Source organism: Balaenoptera ricei, chromosome 7 (assembly GCF_028023285.1).
Source record: "Balaenoptera ricei isolate mBalRic1 chromosome 7, mBalRic1.hap2, whole genome shotgun sequence".
NCBI classification, from domain to species: Eukaryota; Metazoa; Chordata; class Mammalia; order Artiodactyla; family Balaenopteridae; genus Balaenoptera; species Balaenoptera ricei.
This window is the reverse complement of record NC_082645.1, coordinates 77,801,319-77,828,003: the sequence shown is the minus strand read 5'-3', so window position 1 is coordinate 77,828,003 and position 26,685 is coordinate 77,801,319. Positions and strand designations below refer to the sequence as shown.

Below are 26,685 nucleotides of genomic sequence, written 5' to 3'. Positions count from 1 at the left end.
GTACGGAGGTTACTCAAAAAATTAAAAATAGAACTAACATATGATCCAGCAATTCCATTTCTGGGCATTTATTGAAGAAAATGAAAACACTAACTTGAAAAGATATATGCACTTCCATTTTCACTGCAGCATGATTTATAATAGTCAACATACAGAAACAAAGTGTCCATCAATGGATGAGCAGATAAAAAGTTGTGAGACACACACACAGGAATATTACTGAGCCATAAAAAAGAACAAATCTTGCCATTTAAGACAACATGGATGGACTTCAAGGGCATTGTACTACATGAAGTAAGGCACACAGAGAAAGACAAATACTATATGATCTCTCTCATATTTGGAATCTAAAAAGAGAAAAACAAGCTCATAGATACAGAGGACAGATTGGTGGCTGTAAGAGGTGGGAGTGGAGGGTGGGGAAAATGGGTGAAGAGCCCCCAAACCGACTTCTAGAGCATTGAAGAGCCTACTCAGAATCAGGCAGAAACTTTGCAAACGGGCTATTATCACCAGTATCAGTTCTGAAAGAAGTTCTTTATTGTTTCCTATACTTAAAAATATTTGTAATTTTAACATTCCAAAAAGATAAACAATATTCTGTCAAGTGGCCCAGGTGGCCATTAACTCCAAGAATCCAGCTAAAGAAGGCTTTTTCTTGGTTCAACAATTAACTATGTAATGATACAGACTGAAGTACCTAAGTTAGCCTTTTTTGGGGGTGCCTGCTTAACAAAGTTTGAGATTTCAAAATTATTAAGATAGAACAGTGACATAAGTTCATTTTTTGTAGATATAACACTATTTGAAATTATCTTATGTAGTTACTTATCTAGGCTGTTATTTTCTGTATTGACTCCTGGTATTTATGGTCTATGAGATCATGTCTCATGTGATCTTGCCCAGAACATAGAGTAGTTCCTGTCTTGTAGTAGGTGCTCCAAATTGCTGCATAAAGGCAAATGAACAAATGAATAAACTTTTGCACCTATTTTGCACGTTATTTGTAAAACACTTTTTAACTTCTCTAGTAGTACTGCCTTCCTCCCTTTTCCTTGCATCTCTACAAAGGAAGTTGTCTAGGGCAAAATAAATTACAACACGGTCACTGGATTTGGCCCCAAGTCCTGTAAAACCTGTTTGTTTTTGTGCATTTGGTCCAGCAGCCAGCAAATACTTCATGAAGACAGCTAATTGCAGTTTTCTATCAGGAGGGTGGCACATTATTACTTCAGTCTGAACCAGTCCTTTCTCTTTTCTCCTTTCTGCTGAAGATTTACAGTCAACAAGAAGCTTAATGAGATGGTTTTAAAGTGAGCTTAAAAAAAAAAATTCATGTGTTTATAGACTCTTAGGCTTATATTTAGTCATCTATTTGGTAGGAGTGGGTGAACAGATAATTGTACTTTAAATAAATGTCAGGATTTGAAGGGTGAATTTTATTAACTTACCAAATTGGAAATATTTCTTTGAGATTTTAAGAATTATAGTGAAAAATCAGTGGTAGATTGAGTCACTGTACAAAATTTCCTTTATCTATCAATGTTAGACTTGAGCCTTACAACTTTAGGTCAAACTCATTTGGCATTATGTACATTTACAGACAAGTCAGTGTCTATTATTGTTACTTACTGAAGAAAAGCTGACAGTGACATAAAAATGTTGGCTATTATTTTTTCTCTTGGTACATATTTAAAGACTTTTTGGTTACCACCCTTCATTTTATCCCTTCAACCTTCCAGGGATTGCTTAGTCAGTTATCAAACACCTGGCATTTTTTTCAAGCTTTATATTCTATAGTTTTCTAGATAAGAAATGAAAAAAAGTAACTCACTGATTTACCGTATTGAGTTGGCACAGGGTAACAAATTTGTGCCAATATAATACTAAAGAATGGCATATTTCTGAACCTCTAGCTGAGTGGAATTAAGTGAGCCAAACATACAATTGATGAAATTGAAATTTTATCTAGGAGTCCCAAGGATGTTTAGATGCCAGTGTTATTTAATGTGCTTGCTGGTATATGGCACAGAAAACTCAGCCCCATCAATCCTAGAGTTAGAGAATTGAGGCAGCCTCCCTGTTTCTACAGATTGTAACCATCACAGGGGGAGGAACCTTGCCTCTTAGAGTAGCATCTCCAACACCTAACATACTGCCTGAACACTGTGTGTGTGTGTGTGTGTGTGTGTGTGTGTGTGTGTAAATAGAAAAATGAAAAGAAAGACAAAACAAAACTCAGAAATTCATGCCCACAGTACATCACATCAGGCTACCCACTCAGATCCTATGCCCAACTGCCAGCACTCATTGATGCTATGTAAGTCCAAAAAGTACTAGGTACACCAAAAGTTTCAATCTATTAAAAACTTCTGCAGAAGATCCCAAATTCTTAACTAACGCAAAATTCTAAATCTCGCCACGGCAATGAATAAGAACTTTCGCAAAAAGCAAAAACTGTGAAACACAATATGCAAACAGCAGCAGCTCTCTATCCAAAAGCCCCATATGTACAAGGTAAGTGTACTAATAACATGCCACTAAGTAGATCATTACATGACAAAGCCCAACATGTAAGGGATACCAAATAAACAACAGTGATGGTTCTGTGGCAGACATATATGGTGGATGTAAAATAAAATTGCACAACAGAGACAAAATAAAAATTAAAGCTTCTCCAGTTTTTATTACTTGGCTAAAAACACAGCAATTAGTTTTTTCTCCTTTGTTTCTCCTTTAGGTGAAAAAGAAAAAATGTCATACAATGACTGTTTTAACAGCATATTTTAGTTGAAACACTTCACAAACAGGTAATAGAAAGTTAAGCTCCACTTCCCTCCTCCCGAAAACCATTCTCTAAAGTTTCTCTTTCGGGTAAAAAGAGGAAACATTAAGGCAGAAATATTTTATTGGTATGATTAAAGAGGATTAATAGTATTAGTCACCACAAGAATTTTAACAAAATCACTTGTCCTGCAACTTTAAAGGATGTGTTGTCAATGAAGTTCCATTTTGCAGAAAATATAACATTTATTCATTTCAATTCAAAGTAGAAACAATATTATTTAGTTCATTTCTTTATTTAAGTTATAAATCTTGTGCATAGACCTGGACCCACAGATGCATGTATTCAAAGTTGATTGTAAAATAAATTACCAACAATAAGCTATATCGTATTGAAAAAAAGTTTACACTTTAACACTTATGGATTAAAAAAAATTTTTTTAAATAAAAGTAGAGTGGCAAATGTCAACAACATTAAAAGATTTGGAAATGAACATATCAGCACTATGAAGATTTGAAAATGAAAACCCATTTTATGAGCAACTTTGATATAATTTTTAAAGTTACCTCATTTTCAGCCAATAATTAATTATGATAGGAAAGGATGAAAAAGAAAGTATACTCAAGATTAACAGATTTTGAGTTTTTCAATTAGGATCTTTAATTTTGAGGGACTATGAGAAAGAACAAAAAATAGACCTTGGATTGAGTTCAATAAATAATTTATATCACATCATTAATCTCTTTTAAATGGAAACAAGACTTAAGTTTTATGTTATCCCCTCAAAGGACTAATTGTAATGATCCTTAGGGATGATTCGTGAAAGGCATACACAAAATAATGAAAACTAAAAATTCTAAGCTAAGGAAAAGTTTAACAAGAGGCTGAAGATCATGATTTTAATTTGGATCTTACAATGGAATGGCCCAAACATGAACAGTTATATTTGCATAACTGATGCTAATATTTCAGCATCATTCTAATTTTAATAGATATAAGGTGAAAGCAAGCAGAGCTTATTTGAACAAGAGCCAGTCATTTAAAAGTTCAGGTTCTCACCTATACAAACTTGGGGGGAGAAGAGCTTCCTAGGCAAGTTTAAATTTTGAGAAGAAACTTGTACTTTTTTTAAAGAGTAATAATACTTAAGTTTTAACATTTAAGTCAACTAAGTCTCTTAAAAATTAATGCATTTCAAGAACAGCAATATATTTACTTTATGAATAAAAAATAAAAATCCCAGAACTACGAAAAAGATGGATGCTAAGGACAAGACACACAACAGAGTAATAGACAAATACAGAGCCTTATTCTGAAGCCATTCAAAGATCCAAACATCTAAAATAAAAACAATGTGCTGGGAAAAGCTAACCTGAAAAGAAAAAAAAAAAAAATTTTTTTTTTTTCCAGAAAACATTGGTTTAGAACGCCAATAACCTTTGGTTACTTAAAATCTTTTTACTTATATATTTAGCCTAATCCCAAAGGAATTTAATTTAAAAAGCCAGTGGTGCAACACCTATTTTTAGAGTCACATTTCTGCTACTCTTTACTTTCTTTCAAAGGTTCTGGGGTAATGTTTTATTTTTAGAACTACTGTACAATTGTGACATTCACTTCTAACTTTACTAGTCTTTATAAACTTGGCATATAACTATATACTAGAAAAATACAATTAAGTAGTTTTAATAAACACTGATAGGACAATCAGTTTGCCAAATAACTTACAGTCATATTAACCAGTACTGCTAATTATGCTTCTCAATAAAAATAAACAACCAACAAATAACTGTCCCAAAAAACATAAAATAAACTAACCCCATCAAAACAGAGAAAATAAAAGTAAATACGTTAATTGAGAAAGCAAGGTGCTACCTGGAAAAGAGGGTTGGGAGGAATGGGAGTTTGCACCAGATAATCTTTAAGATTACTTTCCAGCTCAACCATGTGATTCTAATAAATTACAAGATTACGGTAAATGAAAGAACATCAAAGATCTAGAAAGCATGAACTATGTTTTAAAAATAAAACAAATTCTTCAACTGTTTACAGGATATGAATTAAAATTATAACTAAGGGTTCCAAGTGGAATTGCTAGGCCAAAGAGATTTTCATTATATAATCAAAAATCACCAGAAATATAATATGAAACAGACATTTAAAACTGTCTCAGGTAAGAATTTTTCCTTTTAAAAGCTAAGCCCTCCAAATAGATAATTTTAATCATCTGATACATTAGGACTGAAAACATTTCAGCAAGGTAAATACTTGATGAAATAAAAATCATTATTTTTTATAATACTATATCCAGAAAAATCAGGTCCTCAGATATTAAAATTTGGCTTAAAGTATACCAAATTGTTCTCTACCACTGAGATTTTAACTAAAATATTTTCGAATTAGTAGATGAAATTTAGAGTTAGAAGTCTAATAATAATAACAACAGTGTTATGAGATCAACGGCCAGAATTTGTCATTTCATTACTCTTTTCTATGAGCCTCCATACTGGACTGCTTACAGAGTTCATCAAAGCACTTGGAATCAAGGATCATCACTTGTTCACTTTTTTATTTAACCAAAACATAACAGTTCCCGATAAGAAGTGCTTTGTAATTTATGCCAAAAATACCACGGACACCACCAGAAAAACAATGTGATAAGTGCTAATTAGTAGCCTATTCATTTTAATTAAAGGCCAATGGATCAGGAAGCCATTATAAAAGTTCTGATCAGTGCTGGTTTTACACATTTTACATATCTTAAAAATCTCTATAGCTACAACTTATTAAAATTACTAACAGATCTACAATCTACAAAACAGGTAAGGTTAACTAAGTCAACCTTAAAATAAATTTCCTTCCTTTCGTATGCTCACAATATAAACTTAGAAAGGAATGTTTTAAAACCACAATAAAATCAGTTCATTAAATATTTATGATCAGTCTATTTAACAATTTTTTTTTTTTAAAAAGTACCTTTTCTATTACTATTTAAGTAGTTAAGGACTCTAAAAAAAGTCAAGTTTTGCCAGCTCTGTTTTATATTGGATAGATTTTTGCCCTAGATGACCTTATAGTAGTTTTAAAAGCAAAAAGTCCAGACTAAGACAGTGTAATTTCTAAATTTCTTCAATGTGCATTGTATGGTATTCACATTAATAAACTACTACTGGATCAGAAAGAGGGAGAAGAGGAAAAAAAGAATCTCTCCTAGTCCAGTTAAATTCCTTCCATTTCTAAACAGTGTAGAAAACAAATGTTTTAACTGTGTTACAATCTGAAATAAAAGTGGTTGAACTTGATATACTTTTAATGTATGTTCATGTATAATTTTGGCCTTGAACTACTCCATGACAGTGAATGGACTAAAGTAACCTGAATAAATGTACGTAAAAATCTGAGGGATGGGCCATGATGAATCATAACAAGCCCCATCTCCAACATCTGGTTTTAATTAAATATTATATTTAATATAAAATGGTAAAGAAGGAACTGAACAGAAAGCATGTTACTTTAAAAAAAAAAAAAAAGCATTCTAGCATTTTCAAGACCATCATGGAGAAAAAACAAATTTTTACAAATGAATAGCAAAGACTCTTAAAACTAAAAATTGTGCACTATTTTTAGAATAAAACTATTCCATAAAGTAAACTCTTCAAACTAAGAAGTACATTATTTTAAGTTGAATACAATCCTTCAATATAATAATTTTGGACACTACTTTAAAGTCAGCTTCCACATGAAATCTGATGTTCTTGCTTTCTCTTTTGTGGAGTTCTCCAGTATCATTATTCTACTCTGACAGTGCTAGTAGTGAATGGGAGCAAAACAGAAACCACAAATCTTTAAAGGTAAACTGAATAAGTAAAATATGTTATATTTTATAAATTCTGGGGCAGCAAAAATGTTCCAAGTTCTCTTACGACAAAACCTGGAATAGATCGATGAACCATTTATACGTGACATACTATGAAAAAATAATTGTTGCTGATTTTTAGGCTATGGATAATGGACATAGATAAATATAAAGATAGATAGACATCTATTAGATATACACACAAACACATACATTGTATATAAATTATCAGGATACAGACTGACAATATCAGTCTATATCAGTGGTTCTTTCCACATATGTACATGCCTATGAAACTACACTGTCAGATCAAGCTGAGTTACCTCTCTGTTTCAAATGGATTAAAAACATCAACAACAAAAACAACCCCAAATGTATCTTTAATAGCAAGTGATCACAAACTTACATATTGAATATACCATGACAGTGGAACTGCCTATTTACTAATCCCAGAAGAACTTTATGAAAAATTCCCACAGATAAATACAAATTCCTGTAAACAACAGTATTTCCCCTTCAAACAGTTTTAAAAACTTCTACAATATATTTGGGATGTCTTCTCTGGATATGAATGGAAGATTTCATCAAACAAGAATTTAAAGTACTGTATTTGACCTACAATGCATGTAACCTCATTATAATTTGGATCATGCTGTGGAAATATACTAAGTTCCTTCTGAAAGTTAAATTCCTTAAAAAGTAGTTAGGGTGAATTTCAATATTACAGTTATTCTACTCAATATACATTCTACTGGGACTGACAGTTCTATTCTAAAGCAATAATACTCTTCATTTGATTTTAGCAACATGTTATTCCTACTCTGGACAACAGGTAAAACAACAATTACATAGTGAATCACGGATATTCTTCCTCAGAAAGCAGAAAGAACCTGCAAATGGGGTAGTGGGTTTTTGGGTTTTTTTTTTTTAAGTTGTCAAAGGGAAAAACAACAAAAAAATTGGGAGAAAAGTCTTTATTCAAATACTTCTAGTACAACCAATAGAAAAACATCCTCCCCGCAAAAAAAAAAAAAAACCCATCAACACTATACTGCCTTAAAAAAAAAAGTATCGGGCTTCCCTGGTGGCGCAGTGGTTGAGAGTCTGTCTGCCTGCTAATGCAGGGGACACGGGTTCGAGCCCTGGTCTGGGAAGATCCCACATGCCGCGGAACAACTAGGCCCGTGAGCCACAACTGCTGAGCCTGCGCGTCTGGAGCCTGTGCTCCGCAACAAGAGAGGCGCGATGGTGAGAGGCCCGCGCACCGCGATGAAGAGTGGCCCCCGCTTGCCGCAACTGGAGAGAGCCCTCGCACAGAAACGAAGACCCAACATAGCCAAAAATAAATAAATAAATTAATTAATTAAAAAAAACAAAAAACAAAAACTGATAGCTGTTGCATGTTGGAAAGATCTTTATTAAAAAAAAGAAAAAAAAGTATCAAATGAAGTCCTTGAGTATTTCTATACTTCCTCTTCACAGCAGCCTCAGAATTAACTAAAAATATAAAGCATTTTAATAATATCTTCATAAAGGATGACTTTTTAAGTTAAAATTCCAACTATTGTACTTAAAATGCTGAAGTTGCTTTCATTAAAAAAAAACAATAAAATCAGCTTAAAATAAATTTATTGTACAATACAAAAAGTAGGCATACTGGAAAATAAAAGGTACATTAATATACAAAGCAAATAAAAGAAAGCTAAATAACACAAATGGTTTAATCCAAACACTAAGATAAAATGCACAACATTTATGCTAAAAATAAAGTATTTCAGAAAGGATATGCATTTCAAATGAAATGTTAATGATGGAAAAAAAAGAAAAACAAATATGCTAACTTCAAAATGCTTGAATATCAAGAATCAGTAATGGCATAAAACATTAAATCCAACAATACTGGGTACTTTTCACGAACTTTATTTGAAAAGATATTTAAAATACTGAAAGAATCAAAATAATGTCTTTAAATCCAGCAAAGGTTTTCCTTTTTTTTTTTTTTTTTTAAAATAAAGTTTGGGGGCCTATTCACAATATCTTCCCTCTTCTTCCATTTATACCTTCCTACAAAAATTTCTGGATGCTCATCCTTAACAAGATTCTATAAACGAAGTAACTTAGGTAACCCTACTCCATTGGTAAGTGTGTATTTAAGCCTTACCAACATAATAAGTGGCACAAATTAACATAATTTTGAAATCTATACAAATATGGACACAATATGAAACATTAAGTTTCCATTTTATAAAGTAAAACCTACCTCCAAATGAAATAGTAAAATGTAACAATTAGAGCACAGGGGCAGAAAAAAATAAAGCCTGTTTTGCAAACTATAAATTAAGACATTCAGTTCCCCAAAGCACAATAGCTCTGTGAAACTAATTTGAATGACACTGTTCAAAGGTATAGCAGAGGTAAGGCCTTCAGACACACCGTTCTCATGTAAATGGCCAAACCAGAAGCATCCAGTTAGGATATGCATCTGTACATCAGAGGAACATTGAATTAGCCATAAAATCCTTGGTAATATCCTCTAAAACCATACGTGTAATTATTTAAATATATGTTTAATACTTCAGTTAGGCCAAAAGACTTTTGACCAAGTTTGGAAAGGAACTTCTTTTCCTAATATCATAGTTCCCAAACTCATATAATCAAGACTTTCTATATCTGTATTTGCACTAGCATCTAAATCATCCAGGAAAAAACTTTTTGCTACACTACAATTACTTTTATAGACTTTACCCTACCACATGTATGTCATGATACTAAGAACCTATCAACTTCTCCTTCTGACCTCACCCCTGCCCTCCAAAATCTTGAAGCTGTGGGGGAACTGCGGGGAGAACCAGAGAGGTATATAGAGGAAGGAAGAAGTGTGAATAGGTCCTACACAGTTTTACAATCACTTTGCCAAGACTGACTTTAAACATTGTGAATTATTTGAAATTAGGTTGTGTAGAACCTATAGTCCTTTTCTTAAAAACAAGTTTTGATTCTCAATATTGCATTTATATAACCGAACAAAAGGATTCAGATCTAACAGGCATTTTAGTAGCATACTAACTACCTTCAGACTGAATTCATTTCCTAAATACTCTAAAAGAATTCAAATAAAACAAACTTTATGAGATGTTATTATAATTTATCATAAAAGATTCATTAGCATTTGTGAAATTATTAAAAGCTAAAAACCAAGATTCACCATTCATACTTAAATATAACATGGAAAAAGTTACGTGGATATTACGAAAATAAAATTGTTCAGGTAAACATTTCACTTGAAGACACTCCCTGTTGCTCCTTCTGAGTAACCATTATAGCTTTTTAACAATGAAACATGTCATATTACATCTGAAATTCTTTGGCTGGAATGCTTTAATAACATAAGACACTCCTGTACATGACAATTCTGACAGAACAAAGGAGTTGCAAAGTGAAAAAGCAAAGATATTTTAAAGTGTTTGATAAAATTTTAAATAAATTTTTAAAACTTTAAAGCCAAAAAAAAAAAGTTAAAGCCAATCTATTACTAAAAATATCATAATATCTTCAGCTAATTTTATAATCTACCGCTATATTAAATAATTTGGAATTTATTATTAAGTCTTTTTATTTTTGTATTTAGCACAGAAATACTTTCTATTGCTACTAGAGACATCATGTCAGCTTTAAAACTGGAAAAGAAAAAACAAAATGGATGAAATTTATGAGTTCAGTGTGTGGGTTTCAGAACCAAGAAATTACAAATTTCTGTTACTATTTTAAAATGGGATTATCTGACTGCATATATAGTTTACAATTTTAATTACACCAAGAAAAATTTTTAAGAAATTTTTCCTTTCATTTTTTAAAAATAAAGCAAATTTGCTTTATTTACTTATAAATACTTTTTAAAAGACTGACAAATCCACTTTTTAATCTATTAACTTTACACAAAGATTAAAAGAAAAAAAAGCTTTATGGCTCCAGCACCCAAGGTTGAGAACACAAAAAACTCAAATAAATATAGTATGCCAGAAAACTAAAGATGTTTGAAAGGTTAAATGAAGAACATTCTGAAACTAGAACCCATTTCTTTAGCTTTTCTCTCCCAGACTTTCCATTCTATATACTACAGTTGTAGAGATGTCCTCATTTGACTCAGGTGACACTTTTTTCCATACTGTCTCTTTTAAAGCAAGTTCTTGTTGGAGACTTTCATAGTCCAATGGTCCAAAGGAATGCTAGTTGTTCAAGCAACATACATAATTTATTAGTGCACTTGAGTGAAGAAAGGTCCAAGCTATAAAACGGTATTTTTCAATGAGTGTTATTAAAATCTGTTAACATTTTCACCCACCACCATCTGATGTTTTGCTCCATGTTACTCATGTTGATGCCCATGGAAGTTTCTATTCTGTCGGCTCTGCATAATTCTCATATATTATTAGAAGTTACTTTGATTGGAACTAACGATAGGAAAATTTACTTAGTATGTGTTAAAATTTTTTTCTACTTATAAGTGCTTCATACATATTAGCTTCAAGTCTAGTTAGGTAATTTTACTCTAAACATTTTCCATTTGGGATGCAAAGAAATTTAAATTCAAAACAAGTCCTTTAGTGCAGTGAACAACAACAAAGACAAAAAAAAATCTTGTTCCTGGAGTGTGAGCCCTGACTCCTTTAAAAGGAGTATATATGTGCAAAAATATGAAGCCAAACACACTGATAATAAACAAATATTACCTTAAAATAACAGTGTCAGGAATATTGCATTAAATATTGCATTTCTACAGAAAAATACTTGATCTATGGTGACCTATAAAACTTACTATGAAGCTTTGTTAGGTCTCTCACTAATACTATAATCCTTTCCCATTTACATATCCATCCACATCAAAATAAACTTCAATTTAAGACTATAACTGACAAATATTAAGAGTAAAAACAGACTTTCTCTTTACAACATGTAGCACTTTCCAATTTGTCTTCTTTTAACAGAATCAATTTTTTAAAATATTGCTTAAAATAGCAGAAAAATGGGGGAAGGGAGAAACCCAACCCCTGCTCCTAGGCTAACCAGTTCCAATTTAAATAAAACAGTAATATTTAATATCTATGTACTATTGGTCCAGGATGATAATGTCAACAATTTTTTTACACTCATTTGTTATTAGTAAAGATATGAGGCCACTAACAAACTAAACTAAGTTTTACTTAAACTGGTGAAGTTCATTTTCTCTCTCAAAAAAAATTACATAATAATCTAAGAATTTTGCTTACCCTTTGATCACCACCTTCTCTTCGAGGATCAAGTTTTTTTGCAAAGTGTCTCAAATTATCATAGTTATGGAAATTACACAGAGAAACAAGATCCTGTAATTAAACAAAACAGGTATAAGAAACTGGCTAGTCATTGGCTATTGTTTTTTCATATTTTAATAAATTACACTAATACTGTCCAACTTAACTACTATCTCATGGAAAGGACCATTGCATGTTAATAAAGCAGCATGATGCGTCAAGAAGAGAACTGAAATCAGAATAAGAAGATGTGGATTACAGATTTTGAAAACACTGCTTACTAGCCTGACCCTAGGGCTCAGCCACTCAAATTGTTTAACTGCCGTCTCCTGTAAAATGGGCATTATAATAATAGGACACATGAAATAATTTTTCTATCAAATAACTATAAAGCTGCACAAAAATATAAAGAAATATTATGGTTATAATCTATTTTAATCTGTAAGGAATCCAATGTCACTCTCTAGTTTTTGTAAAATATGTAAAACTGAAAAATAAATTGGAATTTTAATTGAGAAAGTCTGCAGAAAAACTTATACTTAGTGCAGACTATAGGAAGTAGTAAATGTAAATAAAACCAGAAGATAAAATATTAGCAAGACTTGGGTAACAACATAAAATACTGAACTAGTTAAGAGTAGTAATAATTTTAAATTGCAGTACTTATGTCCTCAAAAAAAAAAAAAAAAGACTTTTAAAGGTAGTTTACGGATAAAGATATTCAACCATGCAAATTAAAGATGACAGTGTAAACTATAATAATCTTTCATTTATGTTGGGATTTAAATGACTTCTCCAAGTTTAATATCTTTTGCTGAGCTTTGGAAACTGAAAACTAATTATAACCATGAAAATTAAAATATGAGCATCAAACAAATGTAATTTGTAATTAGTGAGGATGATTATATGGGAGCTGTGTGGTAGAGGCAATTTAAAGCTCCTTTATGAACATGTCCATGGCTACCGAGTAACTGACAGACTGGCAGTGAGAGTGCCAACGATCAATAAGCTCTGAAAATGAGCAAAAAAAGTAGAATCATCAGATGGCTCAACTTATATGATCATTATTTTCATTAAGAAAATATGCTTACGTGACAGAAGTGAATTCCCTTAACACTGTTGCCCATCTTGTCCAGGGGAGGAGACCAGCACATCATGCCCATGACATTGGGGACAACTAAAAGAATGCCCCCAGCAACTCCAGATTTTGCAGGAAGACCAACCTGAAAATAATTTGAAAAAAAAATGGACATTCATGTTAACATTTTAAAATAAGAAAAGTCATGTCCAGCAATAAGGGAACTGGTTAAAATATTATGGTATATATATCCATATAGAATTCCAACATTAAAAATGTTGTAGATATGTATTTATCAACATGTTTATAATATAGTAAATGAAAAGAGTTATAAAACAGTTGGGATATATTTAAATATAGGAATAAATTTGAAAGATATACTCTAAGGAATTAAAGTAGATTACATCTAAGTTGTGGGGCTACGCATATTCTTATTTTATTCTTTTTGACTATATTTTCTTATTGTTTTATAATAAACATGTATTGCTTTAAAGTATGAAGTGATTTTCAAAAAATATTTTATGACTAAAACAATGAGAAATTATCTCTTCTTAGAAGATTCTCTATGGTATACTGGCAGAGAAATTCTAAAGAATAGAGGTAAGATGGTACTAATTCAAATTAATGCTCTTCAAAACATTTAAGCTTACATTATGTAAAATTTGACAACAATTATGATAAAAGACAAAATTAATGTCATCAGGGCAGTGTTCATTAATGGCTTACTAACCATTCAGACCTCTTGCTAGAAGTAATCTTGCACAAAAGTAACAAAACAAAATAATCACCTGAATGGGACCTACCAATTTACAGGGAATACCAGGGACAAAGGAAGGGATGTAATAAGCAAAATCAAAACTCTAAGAAACTGTACAGGAAAAAATGACCTAGTTTTTTCAACCAAAAATAACAAGAAAAAAGATAAGGGGGAGACTAAAGATTTAAAAAATAATAATAGAGGCACAACCAACCACAATGTATGGCCCTTATTTGTAACCCAAGTGAAATAAATTGTAAAATAATAATTAAGATCATCCAGATAATCTGAATATTGACTAAATATTTTTTAAAATTTATTTTATTGAAGTACAGTTGATTTACAACATTGTGTTACTTTCTGCTGTACAGCAAAGTGATTCAATTATACATATATTCTTTTTCATATTCTTTTCCATTATTGACTAAATATTTTGATATTAAAGATTAAAATTCTTTTCAGATTTTTATACATAAAAATGGTGCTGTGTATTTTTTAGAGCCCTTGTCATTTAGAATTACATACTGAACTATGAAAAGGGTGGGGGAAGTAGGTGTAATATAGATGAAACAAGATTGGTCATGTATTGATAATTACTGAAGTTGAGTGACGGGAAACTATTTATTTATTTATTTTTATTGAAGTATAGTTAATTTACAATGTTGTGTCAGTTTCAGGTATACAGCAAAGTGATTCAGTTATATATATATATTTTTTTTTTTTTAATTCTTTTCCCTTATATGTTATTACAAAATATTGAGTAGAGTTCCCTGTGCTATACAGTAGGTCCTGTTATCTATTTTAAATATAGTAGTGTGTATATGTTAATCCCAAACTCCTAATTTATGCCTCACCCCCTTCCCCTTTGGTAACCATAAGTTTGTTTTCTATGTCTGTGGATCTATTTCTGTTCTGTATATAATTCATTTGTATCATTTTTCTTTTAGATTCCACACATAAGTGATATCATATGATATTTGTCTTTCTCTAACTTTAAATGCATCTATTTTTCTATTTTTAAAATTTTCAAAATAAATTTTTAGGGCATTATGACTAGACATAGAATGAAACAAGAAAAGTCTATAACATTTCACAAGTGGCAAATGCACAACAGAGCTTAAAGGAGTATATTTTTGTTAAGTTTTAACTTTAATATACTTTAAGTCCTTTAAAACACCTATGGCTGTAACCAAAGATGTTAAACATCACAGTTATGCACTCCTTCTGAACTTAAAGAATTCCTGAGGTATGTAATCACCATAATATTAAACATTAGCAACTAAAAGTAAAGTCTGTACTAAGCCTGTACAGTGAAATGCCTTAAAAATAAAAGTGATAAGGTTCTATAAATTAAACTTCAAGTTCTTAAGAACATGTCGTAGACTGCTTAACTCTATTTCTTACCAATTCTGTAACAAATTAACCTTGAAAACAAGCCTCTCTCTCAAAAATTAATGTACAGCTCTAGAAGCAAAGTTCAAACTGTATTTTTAAAAGAACTAGTCCAGACTAGTTTCCTGCCAGAGAAATTAAGATTAAACAATTACTTACATGGAAAGCAAACTGCCCCGAGAAATCATACATGCCACAGGAATGCATCAAACTGAGAGTATTTCGAACTGCTTCAGGACTCAGTACTCTTTCACCAGTAATTGGGCAGAAGCCACCATTAGCCAGTGTTGCCGCCATCACACTAGCTGATTCACAAGTTACTTCAATGGAGCATAGCTAAAAGGAAGAAAAAACTAAATTCTGAAAATTTAGGCTCACATTATTTTTAGTAGTACAGTTGACCTCTAAGATAATCTGTGTCATCTGGTATTTCATACAGATCTGAAATATTTCTTCCAAAGGGATAACTTGATGACGTAGAAAGACTTAAATGTGAACAATGTTCTAGCCCCTTTAAGGTTTATCCTAATTTGCCCAGTTATTCAGTCTTTTAATGGCAGACCTAAGATAGGCAAAGCCAGCTCCTAAGCACTAAGATTTGTAATTGCCTCATGTGATATTCATGTGATATTCAAACTTGCTTAAATATTAATGCTTTCTGTAGGATACACAAACATAATTATTTTTAACTCAACAGGGAAAAAAGAGCCGTGATCTATTTTTAAAACAAAGCAACATACATCAGTATTATGATAGTTAGCATCTACATGAGAAACTGCTACTTTAAGAAAAAAATTACTGACATCTTGCCTGTAACAAAGCTCAGCATCCCCATACGGCAACATGCAAAGGACTAAAGGAAAAAAAGCTAAGACAGTTCTAGCCTGCATGCTCTGTGTGCCTAAAACCAAAATGTTACATTTTAAACCATTTATTAACATTCAAATAGTTATTTGATATTGACTATGGGTGCTAGATATACTATAATGAATGAAAAAAGCAAAGTCCAGGTACACTGTAGGGTGAAATTTTTGCATTTCAATATAATCAAAATAATGGAAATAGTTTACCACACCAAACCCAAATTTACCCATAAAACTAAAACAATAAATAAATGCTCTATTTTACTTTTCACTAACAGCAACCAAAACTGAGAGGAAAGTGGAAGAGAAGGAGAAGGTAGGAAGTAGGAAGAAAAAGACATGACAGTTCTCAACTTATAATTTTCCTTTCTCATATCAAGATCTTTAAGAGGCACAAAGGGGTTTAGAAATAGCAATAAGGAAACTAACTAACTGCAGTGAATTTGAAAACTGATTAGGGAGCCACTTTTTGACTGACTTCCACTTTTGCCTATTTATGTTAAAACCCCTTCTCTATTTCTTCAAAACTACAGAATCTACTTATTATATGGACCCACATAGCAAAGACTTATAGTACAGGTGATTTAATTACGAAAGGTTTTCGAAAAGAAGTAAGATTTAAACTCCAATGACCAATTCCTACTTTATAATTAGTATTAATGGAAATTGTTTGTCATAAGGTGATACACTTCCAATTTGACAAATCGCAATTTAAGAGTACTCTCCTGGTAGCCTGACAGATGTTCAGTTAGATGCAGCCCTTCTCCAAGACAGCAAGTAAGTTTTCTACAGCTGTCTCTTGATTTTTGCCCTGAAGTATAGAAATTTCACAGTAGATTATTAGTAGCACCTAAGCTATGATAGCCAAAGTTAAATACGTGTACCAAAGGAAAAGAAACTTTAACATGTGGAAGAAATCCATATAGGCTAGGGAAAAAATAAGGGACACTGGATAAAAAGTAAATATGACACTGTATTTCATATAACATTTTATAGTTTCAAAGGAATTTCACATACATCTCATGTACTTGTCCAATGTAATGCAGAAAGTTAGGTCAAAGCATATGCTACAGATAATGAAACCAGAGTTCAGTAATTGGAACTAAGTCACATGGCTAAAACGTAGCCAGGTTAGACTGATTTTCTATTGATAGTCTGGATTCCCAATTCATAGTTCTTCACAATGGGCAGGTGACAAACTGTGACCTGGACTTCCATCAAAATCTACTCGTTATCAACTTTCCTTATATATTCTTTACGATTACTAAAAGGTTACCTTAAAAAGTAAAGGCAGGCAATGTAAGGTAAAACAGAAATTAACAATAATTAATTTGTTATTATGCAGCTTCACATTACAAACTCATAAGAAGCACCAATGGCATTAAATCTGTAAGAAGGAATTGAACTGAAAATATGGGGGAAAGAGAGGGATGTCCAGGAAGGCTATCTTAAATTGAGTTATATACTACAGAAGACTGTGTAAATGGCCCCCTCCCCCATGAATATGGAAAGCTACTCTGACTTATTAGAAAATCCATTATGTGACATTGTAGAAATGAACTAAACAAACTGAGAAAATGTCATTTTAGAATGTTGATATGAACCTTCTGATAAAGAAACAAGTAACTCCTTCAAACAAAATTTTAAAACTAAGAAAACAGAGCTTGGTTTATAATAAAGAGAAGCCAATTGCTGAAGCTGTACATTATTTTTCACACTTCTTAAATATAATGTTTTTATAGAAAAAAACATTTCCCTGTTACATTCTGAGACATCACTTTTTAGGAGATACAGACACGAGATTGCCTTTAACAAGGACATTTTTCCGAAAGTCAATGGGAAATGTATTTTCTCTCGGCCTAGAGCCAAGATTTCACAGACATCTATATTCTGCAAAATGTGACACACCCATTTATGTACATAATTCATATAGTTAAAATAAATTACCTGGAAATAGAAGTCTAATATACCAACCATGTCTGTGCCTTCTGGAAAACACTGAAAAAATAGAAAGGCAATTAAAAATATAGGCATACAGGGGAAAAAAAAAATGCACACAAGTAAAAGATACATGGAGATTAAATTTAAAATATACACACGTTTCATTCTAATTGAGAACAAAATAGCACACAACCTATAAAAGGGTGCAAACATGAAATAATGAAGAACAATAAATCAAAAGTACACCACGTAATTATCTAGATTTCTAGATACTAGTTTAACTGGCAATGATAAACTGATTCATAATTCATGAACCAAGTTACTAGACCAGCCACTTAAAATTTAAAAATCAAGTGTAACCAGCAACAGTCAAGCATTATGCTTTTGAAAAATGGGACAATCCTTAAGCAAAATTTGCAATACTATAACTAGTCAAATATTTGAATACTACCAAATACAAATTGCTTGAATATTAACACTGTGATAGTATTAACTCAAGAGTGTTTAGCAAAAACCTCTGCACCTTAGTCATAGGTAGCTGCTTAAGAGCTATTGTTGAGTTTTAATACACTTCATGTATTTTAATAAAATTTTTTATTTAATAAATAAAATAATTTGAAATAGAAACAGAATTTAAAAACCTTTTTTTCTTTTAAGTAATATCCTATTGCAAAATTTCGATCTCCACTTTCTCTTTCAGACTGAAACCTAAAAGAAAAAAAAAAACATTTGATCCATTTATTTACTTTCTGTAAAAGCATGATTGTTCTGTAGGTTAATTTGTATAGCAAAGTGCAGTATAAAGAACACTGACCTAAGAGTCAAGGTTGCTGGGTTCCAGTCCCAGTTCTGTCAACAGGTTAGCTATGTGGCCTTGGGCAAGTCATTTAAGTAACAATTCTTTCTGCCTTAATTTTCTCAGCTGTAAAAGGACTGAAATGAACTAGGTCCCTTCTAGTCTTCATATTTTGTGAAGAAGCTAATTTTTAAATTATCAAATATTCAACTGTTAAAATTTACTATTAATTACAGACTCTTCTGACTCTCCCCAGAAGTACACTAAATAGCCAATTCCAACTGAGGGAATCTATGGAAATTTCACTGAGAGAGAGAGACATGAAATGGACCTTACAGCATTTGCTGGATTAATAAATTTCTGGGGGAAGCCTAGGAAGTGGCAAATATTGTACAGCATGAACAAAGTTATAAAAGACAGGACTTCATTAAAGAATGGCAAATATTCTGATGTATCTGGGAAAACAGTTTCATGGAGAAGAGTGGAGAAATACCAAACCAACAAAGGAGACTAGGACCAAATTATCAAGACTGATAAATGCTAAAAAATGTAATGGCTACTGATTACCTACAAAATGAAAGCTTGAAGGCTATCAAACAAGTTACCTTATCAGATCTACATTTTAGAAGGATAACTCTGACATCAGTTTGGGAAAAGGGAAAAAGAAAGGATGAATGATATTATTAGAAGACTACTGTAATGAGAGCTATAGGAAGCCTTAACTTAGGTAGTGATGATAGGAATGGAAGGAGAGGTATGATCAAACATGAGAGCAGTGGACAAGTCTTCCGACCTAATGGGAAAGAGGAGAAACGGGGTAAAGTCTGGTACAAAGCCTAGATTCCTAACGTAGTCTACAGAAAGGATGGCAATATCAACTGACATTGGGATCCTTAGGGCAACGAGCAGTTTAGTAAGGAAGAGAATGAGTTTTGATTTAGACAGATTTTATCTGTGGTACATTTGAGAGCTCAACCTATAAGAGTTCAGAAGGGGGACTTCCCTGGTGGCACAGTGGTTAAGAATCCGCCTACCAATTCAGGGGACTTGGGTTCGAGCCCTGGTCCAGGAAGATCCCACATGCTGCAGAGCAACTAAGCCCATATGCCACAACTAGTGAGCCTGTACTCTAGGGCCCGTGAGCCACAACTACTGGGCCCATGTGCCACAACTACTGAAGGCCACGTGCCTAGAGCCCGTGCTCCACAACAAGAGAAGCCACCACAGTGAGAAGCCCGCACACTGGAACAAAGAGTAGCCCCCGCTCGCCGCAACTAGAGAAAGCCCGCGCACAGCAACAAAGACCCAACACAGCCAAAAATAAATAAATTAAAAAAAAAAAAAAAGAGTTCAGAAGGCTGCTGCTAAAAGAGGAACTGTGTGTGACACTTTTCTTATTATTGATCAGGGGCGGACAGCTCCTTCTAACTGCACATTTTAATATTTCTATGGTCGGAAAAAAAATGTTGGATATGGAAAAGTTCTTGGAAATTAACTTGTCAACTTGTCATACTTTAAAAAAAAAATCAATATAGTATAGATAAAGTACTAACAATTCAGCAATGATCACAGCACCTACCACATAGTTCTGTTCATCAAACACTGTGTTCAGTACTTACTATCCACTAGATAACAGGAATACAGAAATGAATTGGAAGATACTCTATCCAGGTCTTAAGGAAGTCAGAGTCTAATGGTGATGACGAGGCAAAAAGAGACATAGAATCATAGAATAAGTTCAATAAAATATGGTAATATGAGAGCACAGAAGGAAGGTGAGATGAGATTCATAAAAAACTTCCTGGAAAAGATCCTTAAGCTGATGAATAAAAGCTGGTAAGGCAGACAACGTGAAATACAAAGCATCACCTAGTTTAGTTTTCATGCCAAAACTGCTTAAGCTTTATCTGATCACAAGGAAACAATCAGACCTATTCAAAATGAGGAATGTCTACTACAGCCCATGGGCCAGATGTGGCCCATGCTTTTATAAATAAAGTTTTTTGGAACACAGCCTCACAGTGTTTATTGCTTGCTTTCCTACTGAAACAGTGGAATTGAATAGTTGCAACAGAGACCATATGGCCCCCAAGTACAAAATATTTACTATCTGGTCCTTCACAGAAAAAGTTAATTCCTGTTCTATAAGACAAATGGTTGGTACTCTTCGAAAAAAGCCAGTTAGTAAAATTTTAAGAAGGGTCTAGGGTACGGGGACTGTTCTATTTTAAAAAGACAAAAAAGACATAACAAAAGTTATGCATGACACTGATTTGTTCCTGAAAAAAATAAAGGCCATAAAAGGCATTTAAAGGACAGTTGAGGACATTTATATATTAATATCATGATATTTTAAAATTAATGTTAATGTTCTTAATAAATGTGTTGATGGCATTGTGATTATAAAGGAGAATGTCCTTATTCTTAGCATACACATGCTGAGTAATTTAAGGGTGAAGTAGCATGAGGTCTACAACTTAATTTCAAACAGTTCTGAAAAAAAACCCCCAACATATATGTATATTTACACATATGTACATGTATATGTATGTAGAGATACACACTTATTTTAAACTGTCCATCTAAAGAGAGAGAGACAGGTTGAGAAAAAGCAAATGAGACAAAATATTAATCAGAAAATATAAGTGAAAAATATCCAGATTTTCATATTTTGTCTTTCAACTTTTCTGTAGATTTGCAAATTTCAAAATAAAAAGTCGGGGTAAAAATCAAGTTAGCCAGGCACAGAGAGATTATGAGGTAAGACAGTATTATAGGCAAAGAGAAAATTGAGAAAGTGCCAGTCACTTAAGGTAAACTTAGGGTCTCTTCTAATTCTATGATTTCCCACAAGAAGTTTATCAAAACTAGTTAAAGCATTTTAGGTGTCCTCCCTCAGGTAATTTAGAAATCATACATTTCTCTCTAATGACCAAATCCTAATTACTTATTCACTGAAGTATACATACCTGGAGTAACAAAACAGTATTTAAAATAAAACTCTATAATCTAGATTTTTAAAATTAATTTCAAGAGATCTGACCTATCATAAAAACCTAAATCATAAATCAGACTCACGTTGCATTACTGAATCCAACATATTCATTACCAGCCATCTTATTCAAAAACTGCATTACCTATAAACCAAAATTAGAAAGTATTTTTAGTAATCAAAAAACAAATATAAAGAATGTAGCATGAAAACTGAATTCTATATTGTACTTACATAGTCAAATTTTTCAGCATTATTCACTCCTTGCTGCAAAGAAATGAGACATAAATATGTTAATATAGGGCCCCACCCCAGTTAAGCTTTAAGTGAATATAATATCAAAATTCCAAACTGCTATCATTATAATTAATATACTGCACATTAGTACTTTTAAATCTAGGAAATACTTCTAAGGTAATTTAATATTTACATAAGCTTTTTTTATATGTTCTTACATTAACACCCATATGTTGAGAATGGATCTGAATTACAAAGGGAATGCTTTATTTTAAGTATAACTTTTCCCAACCCAAAGTTACAGAAGTTTAAATATAAGCTCCTCAAACCCCCTTATCCTTCATAACACCACATAATCTGTTAGAATGTATGTTATTTATTTAATTTCACATTTTAAAAAAACTTAAAATAAAGTTTTACCCTTAGCAAAGAATTAGGTATATATAAATTATGGTTTTCAATTAAGAACAATCTACTTATATTTCTAAAATAAACTTAAACCAGTATTACTGTTAGAAAATGAGTTATGTTGCAAAGCTATCTTTTAAAATTCTAGTATATGTAAACATTCTGGATACATTTTACTAATGTAGAGAAAGCTCTACCTTTAATATCTCACTTGTTAAAACAATGCTTGAACTAAAAAAATTATATTTCATAGTCTAAAAAAATTAGCTACACTTGTATTTAGCATTATGCCAATTCAGAGTATGGAAGATGTATTGTTTCATCACTTCTATTTCTGACATGTTAGCTACTGCAAATGTCAATAGGAAAAACCTATGTAATGTAGATCAGTTCAAGTAGCCAAATGGTTTCATTTTACCTCGGCGAAGTTTACAAAGCAGTAAGTTGTAGATCTGAAATCAAACGTATTAATTGGTGATGTGCACCCAAAAGAAACAATACATCTCTAATTTTTAAAACAAGTTTAAAATGAAGTAATTTGACAACTAAAATTGTAAAAACGAAAATTTTTAACTGTACCCTCAAAAAACCCAAAACAATACACTTTAAAATTTTATTTGGTGGGGGGGGGGGGGACTTGTACCAGAGTATTATTTAATTGAATAAAGCCAGGTTCATTATCCACTTTACAAGTGGATTAGGATGTGGCTGATAATCTGTGAAACCTTACAAATCAACTTATTTGAGAAAGAATGTGCAATCACATATACAATCAGTAGCTGGAAAGAACACCACACTATTTCATCAAAATCAGGCATTAACGAAGTTTAAACAAGTTAAGAATAATTTAGCTACAACCATATAGTAATCACTATCTATGTATTTTCTCTAAAGCGTCCTTTGACATATTTTTAAGTTTTCTTTCTTTATAATACACCAGAAATCAAAATGTAGAAATGTAACTCCAAAGCTGTTCAATGAAAAATAATTAAAAGAAGAAATTACCAACTTCATTGAACTGTTGCAGTTGTCAAAATATTCCATAGATCCTAATGCTGTAAAATATGTAACAACATTTAAACCACAAAAACCTTTTTAACCTTTGAAAAAGCACAAAAAACAACTCTTTTGGAAAAGGATGTCAGCATTTGCATTGGGATGTCACATGGATAATTACTGGTTATACAATTAATCAATGTAAAATAAACAAGTTATATTTGAACTTTCATTCTCTGACCTAAACTGTACCCTATAAAACTAATAAAAATTTTCTTTGTTTAGCTGTCATGTTTAATTTTTAAAAAACCAAAAACTGTCTCAACTCTTGACTATGGTCACATTCTTGGTCTACTTTGCAGCATACTAAATTAAAGTACAATTAGGTTTTACTTCTATGCTATTTTAAAGAAACAACTGGTATTTATCAATGCCTATCATAACATTTTGGGTAAGCTACTTGAAATGTCCTGGCAGATTACGTAAACAGGCAAAATAAAATATTTGAATGATTGTGTTGACTCAAGAAAGTCTCTACTCAAAACTTCCCAATTTAAATGTAAAAGTACTTGATTAATGTTTCTTCTTCTTTTCTACCTAGAAAGAGCATTTAATTGAAGTCAATAAAATATATTCCCCCCTGTAATCTCTTGGAAAGATTTCACGTACCCCAGGGATATGTGGGATTTAGTAATCATTATAAGATGTCACGTCATTCTAATTTTCAAAAATTTACAGTATAAAGTTTATGTGCAAAGATGTTAGAAAAAAACACACATACACATACCAAATAACCTAGAGTAAATGCCCCCAGCCCCTGCACCACCTTGCCAAAGCAAAAACACAAACTGTTAAAAAAAAAAAATCATCATTTCTCCAGTAGTGAGGTACAGAGGGGTGAAGGAACAGATGTTATGAAAATTGAAGCCAGGAATGGGTAGATGGGGGATGGTTATACTTTTCTGCTTATTTTGTGTATGTTTGAAATTTTTCATACAAAATTAAAGGAAAAATGTTTATTTGCTAATAATTTTGCACAGTAATTACAGAACTGTTCCTTTAGAATATTTTCTTTCTTTTTTGAAATAGTAACTGATTTTTAATTAGTTCATGTATCAGTGGATATTTTCTATTGTTAGAAGTTTAAATTCTCTTACTATTCTAAATTTTTACAGATGTACAAATTGAGAAATCCTGCTGACAACAGATGAGTAGATGGAAATAGGAAAGACTTTGTTATGGCAATGCACTCAATCCTTTACACATTTATCTCATTACATACAAAGGTCACACAGTAAAATATACCCTGAAAAACTACACTTAATGCTCTCATTAACTAACAACTTGATCAGATCCTCTTTCCATTTTGTTGAAACCAAAAATCTGGAAACAACCTGGTATATAAGATTTGTTCCCAGTCATTACAGTGATTCACATCCTCAATACCATGACCACAATATTTCAAAATGTTCTCTTTTGATGGTGCCCAAGACGTTTTTACAACCTGAAGCAGTGCACCACAGTAAAATTTAGGACACGAGAAGTATATACCTTTTGGAAAATGGGAGGAAAACCTAGACCAAAGGCAGGTTAATTTTAAGAAAGGCACATATGGAAACAGATTTAGAAACTGATAGTCTTAAAACTATCAATGCCTCTTTATCTCTTGGAAAAATATTCCCATGCCCAGGGATATGTTTATTTCAGTTTTAAGTCACTGCACAAGCATTATTAGATATCACATTATTTTAATCTTAAAATTACAGTAATTTATATTAACTATGGTAGGAAAACTTAAAAAAGATAAACTGGACAAAATACAGTTACCAAAATTTCTAACCCATTTACCACATGACTTTTAAAAAGCAAACCACGTGGTTTGTTTGAAAAGGTTAGTAATCAGACCTTGAGATTAGAAAATTATACAAATTTATTTTTCTATAAACATATCTATCAAGTTAAAGAATTTACATTCCTTTGAGGAAAACTTTTATGAATGAAAATTTGATAAAGAAGCACTGAGTTTTAACACTGGCTATTAAAAGAATTAATAAGTATACTGGAGTAGTTTTATAAGCTGTTTATACAACATACTCATGAACTGAATCATGTATTATACATCACAACACAGGTGAAAATATCACTATTAACAGGCACATGTGCCAATAAATTTAATATTAATATGACTCATTTAAAGTCAATGCATTAATCACAGTTATTTTGTAAGTAAATCACTTGATTCCATTCATAAAGTATGGAGGTGTAGAAGCAAATTGAAAATTAGAAATCATAGAGGAAAAAAGGCATAGGAGAAAGAGGCAAAAAGAGGTAACTAAAAATGATTTTACGAAACACTTGGTTTAATCTCTCCAAAGAAAATGCTTTAAAGCTAAATAATACGTGAGAATTAATATAAATATTGCAGGTGAAAAATAATGTTCTAAATCTAGTATTTTCATAGATTAGCCCTAAAAATAAAGTAACAAAAAAGGGAATTCTGTTGACAACAAATTACCCGCCTTTTATTTGAGGGAAAAAACCCTCAAGCACATCAACTGATATGATCATGAAGTAAATAAGCCAATATAATCCTTTCTTATGAATGTTACCAAGTTCAAGGCATCATCCATTGCTCCCCAGAGCCACAAACTGCCTTAAAAATGTGGCTTATAAGCATGTGTAACAGGTGATTGCTAACATGACCAAACTGAACATTACACACATATTAACTAAATTTGTCTTGATTTTTTAATGGAGCATGATTAAATTATTTTTTTAAAAAAAGAGAGGAATAAATCTCCAATATTTTAAACTCAAAAATACTTCTGATTAAAAAAAAAAATCCAGTTCTTCAAATGACAAAAACCAGAAACTACTACCAGAATAGGGACACAAACATAGAAGACAATGTGACTTACTCTTTATCTTTAAAATTAAAAAGCAGAAGTGTGACAATTATAATATGTTGTCCTTATTTTTCCACTCTAGCCCTCAAGTTATGAGAAGATCTTAACTTTTAAACTGAAACTAGGTGAGATTCAAAAACTATGTAAGGATGCTGCTATTTCATCTGGAGTAACTGTGCTTTCAAATTTATTTTTACTCTTTCCTTTAAATCAAGCAACCACATTATCATCATCAAATAAAACCAAGTGCATCAAAAAGTATTCCTTTAAGTTTAGCAGCTACCACAGAGAAAGAGAGAGGAAGTATAGTACCTTCATGGTTTTTTAAATTATGTGCCTTTTAAGTACAAAAATGACATTTGTTTTTATGAAGGTATTTACCTATATAGT

The 26,685-nt window shown here is 31.8% G+C and overlaps 1 protein-coding gene across 3 annotated transcripts in view; it reads right to left on the bottom strand.

Moving 5' to 3' along the window:
• Positions 1–26,685, bottom strand: part of GLS (glutaminase) — an 80,116-nt gene that overhangs the window by 22,989 nt on the left and 30,442 nt on the right. The window contains exons 8-15 of one of the 3 annotated variants that reach the window (XM_059928380.1): positions 21,983–22,015; positions 21,835–21,893; positions 18,602–18,668; positions 17,967–18,017; positions 15,316–15,492; positions 13,021–13,152; positions 11,909–12,001; positions 8,297–10,867 (exon numbers count right to left, since the gene is read on the bottom strand). In XM_059928380.1, coding sequence (XP_059784363.1) covers positions 10,721–10,867; positions 11,909–12,001; positions 13,021–13,152; positions 15,316–15,492; positions 17,967–18,017; positions 18,602–18,668; positions 21,835–21,893; positions 21,983–22,015 — 759 coding nt within the window. In that variant the 3' untranslated portion in view covers positions 8,297–10,720. Of the gene's footprint in view, positions 1–8,296; positions 10,927–11,908; positions 12,002–13,020; positions 13,153–15,315; positions 15,493–17,966; positions 18,018–18,601; positions 18,669–21,834; positions 21,894–21,982; positions 22,016–26,685 lie in introns of those variants that run through there. The other 2 variants (XM_059928381.1, XM_059928379.1) reach the window with 2 other exon arrangements.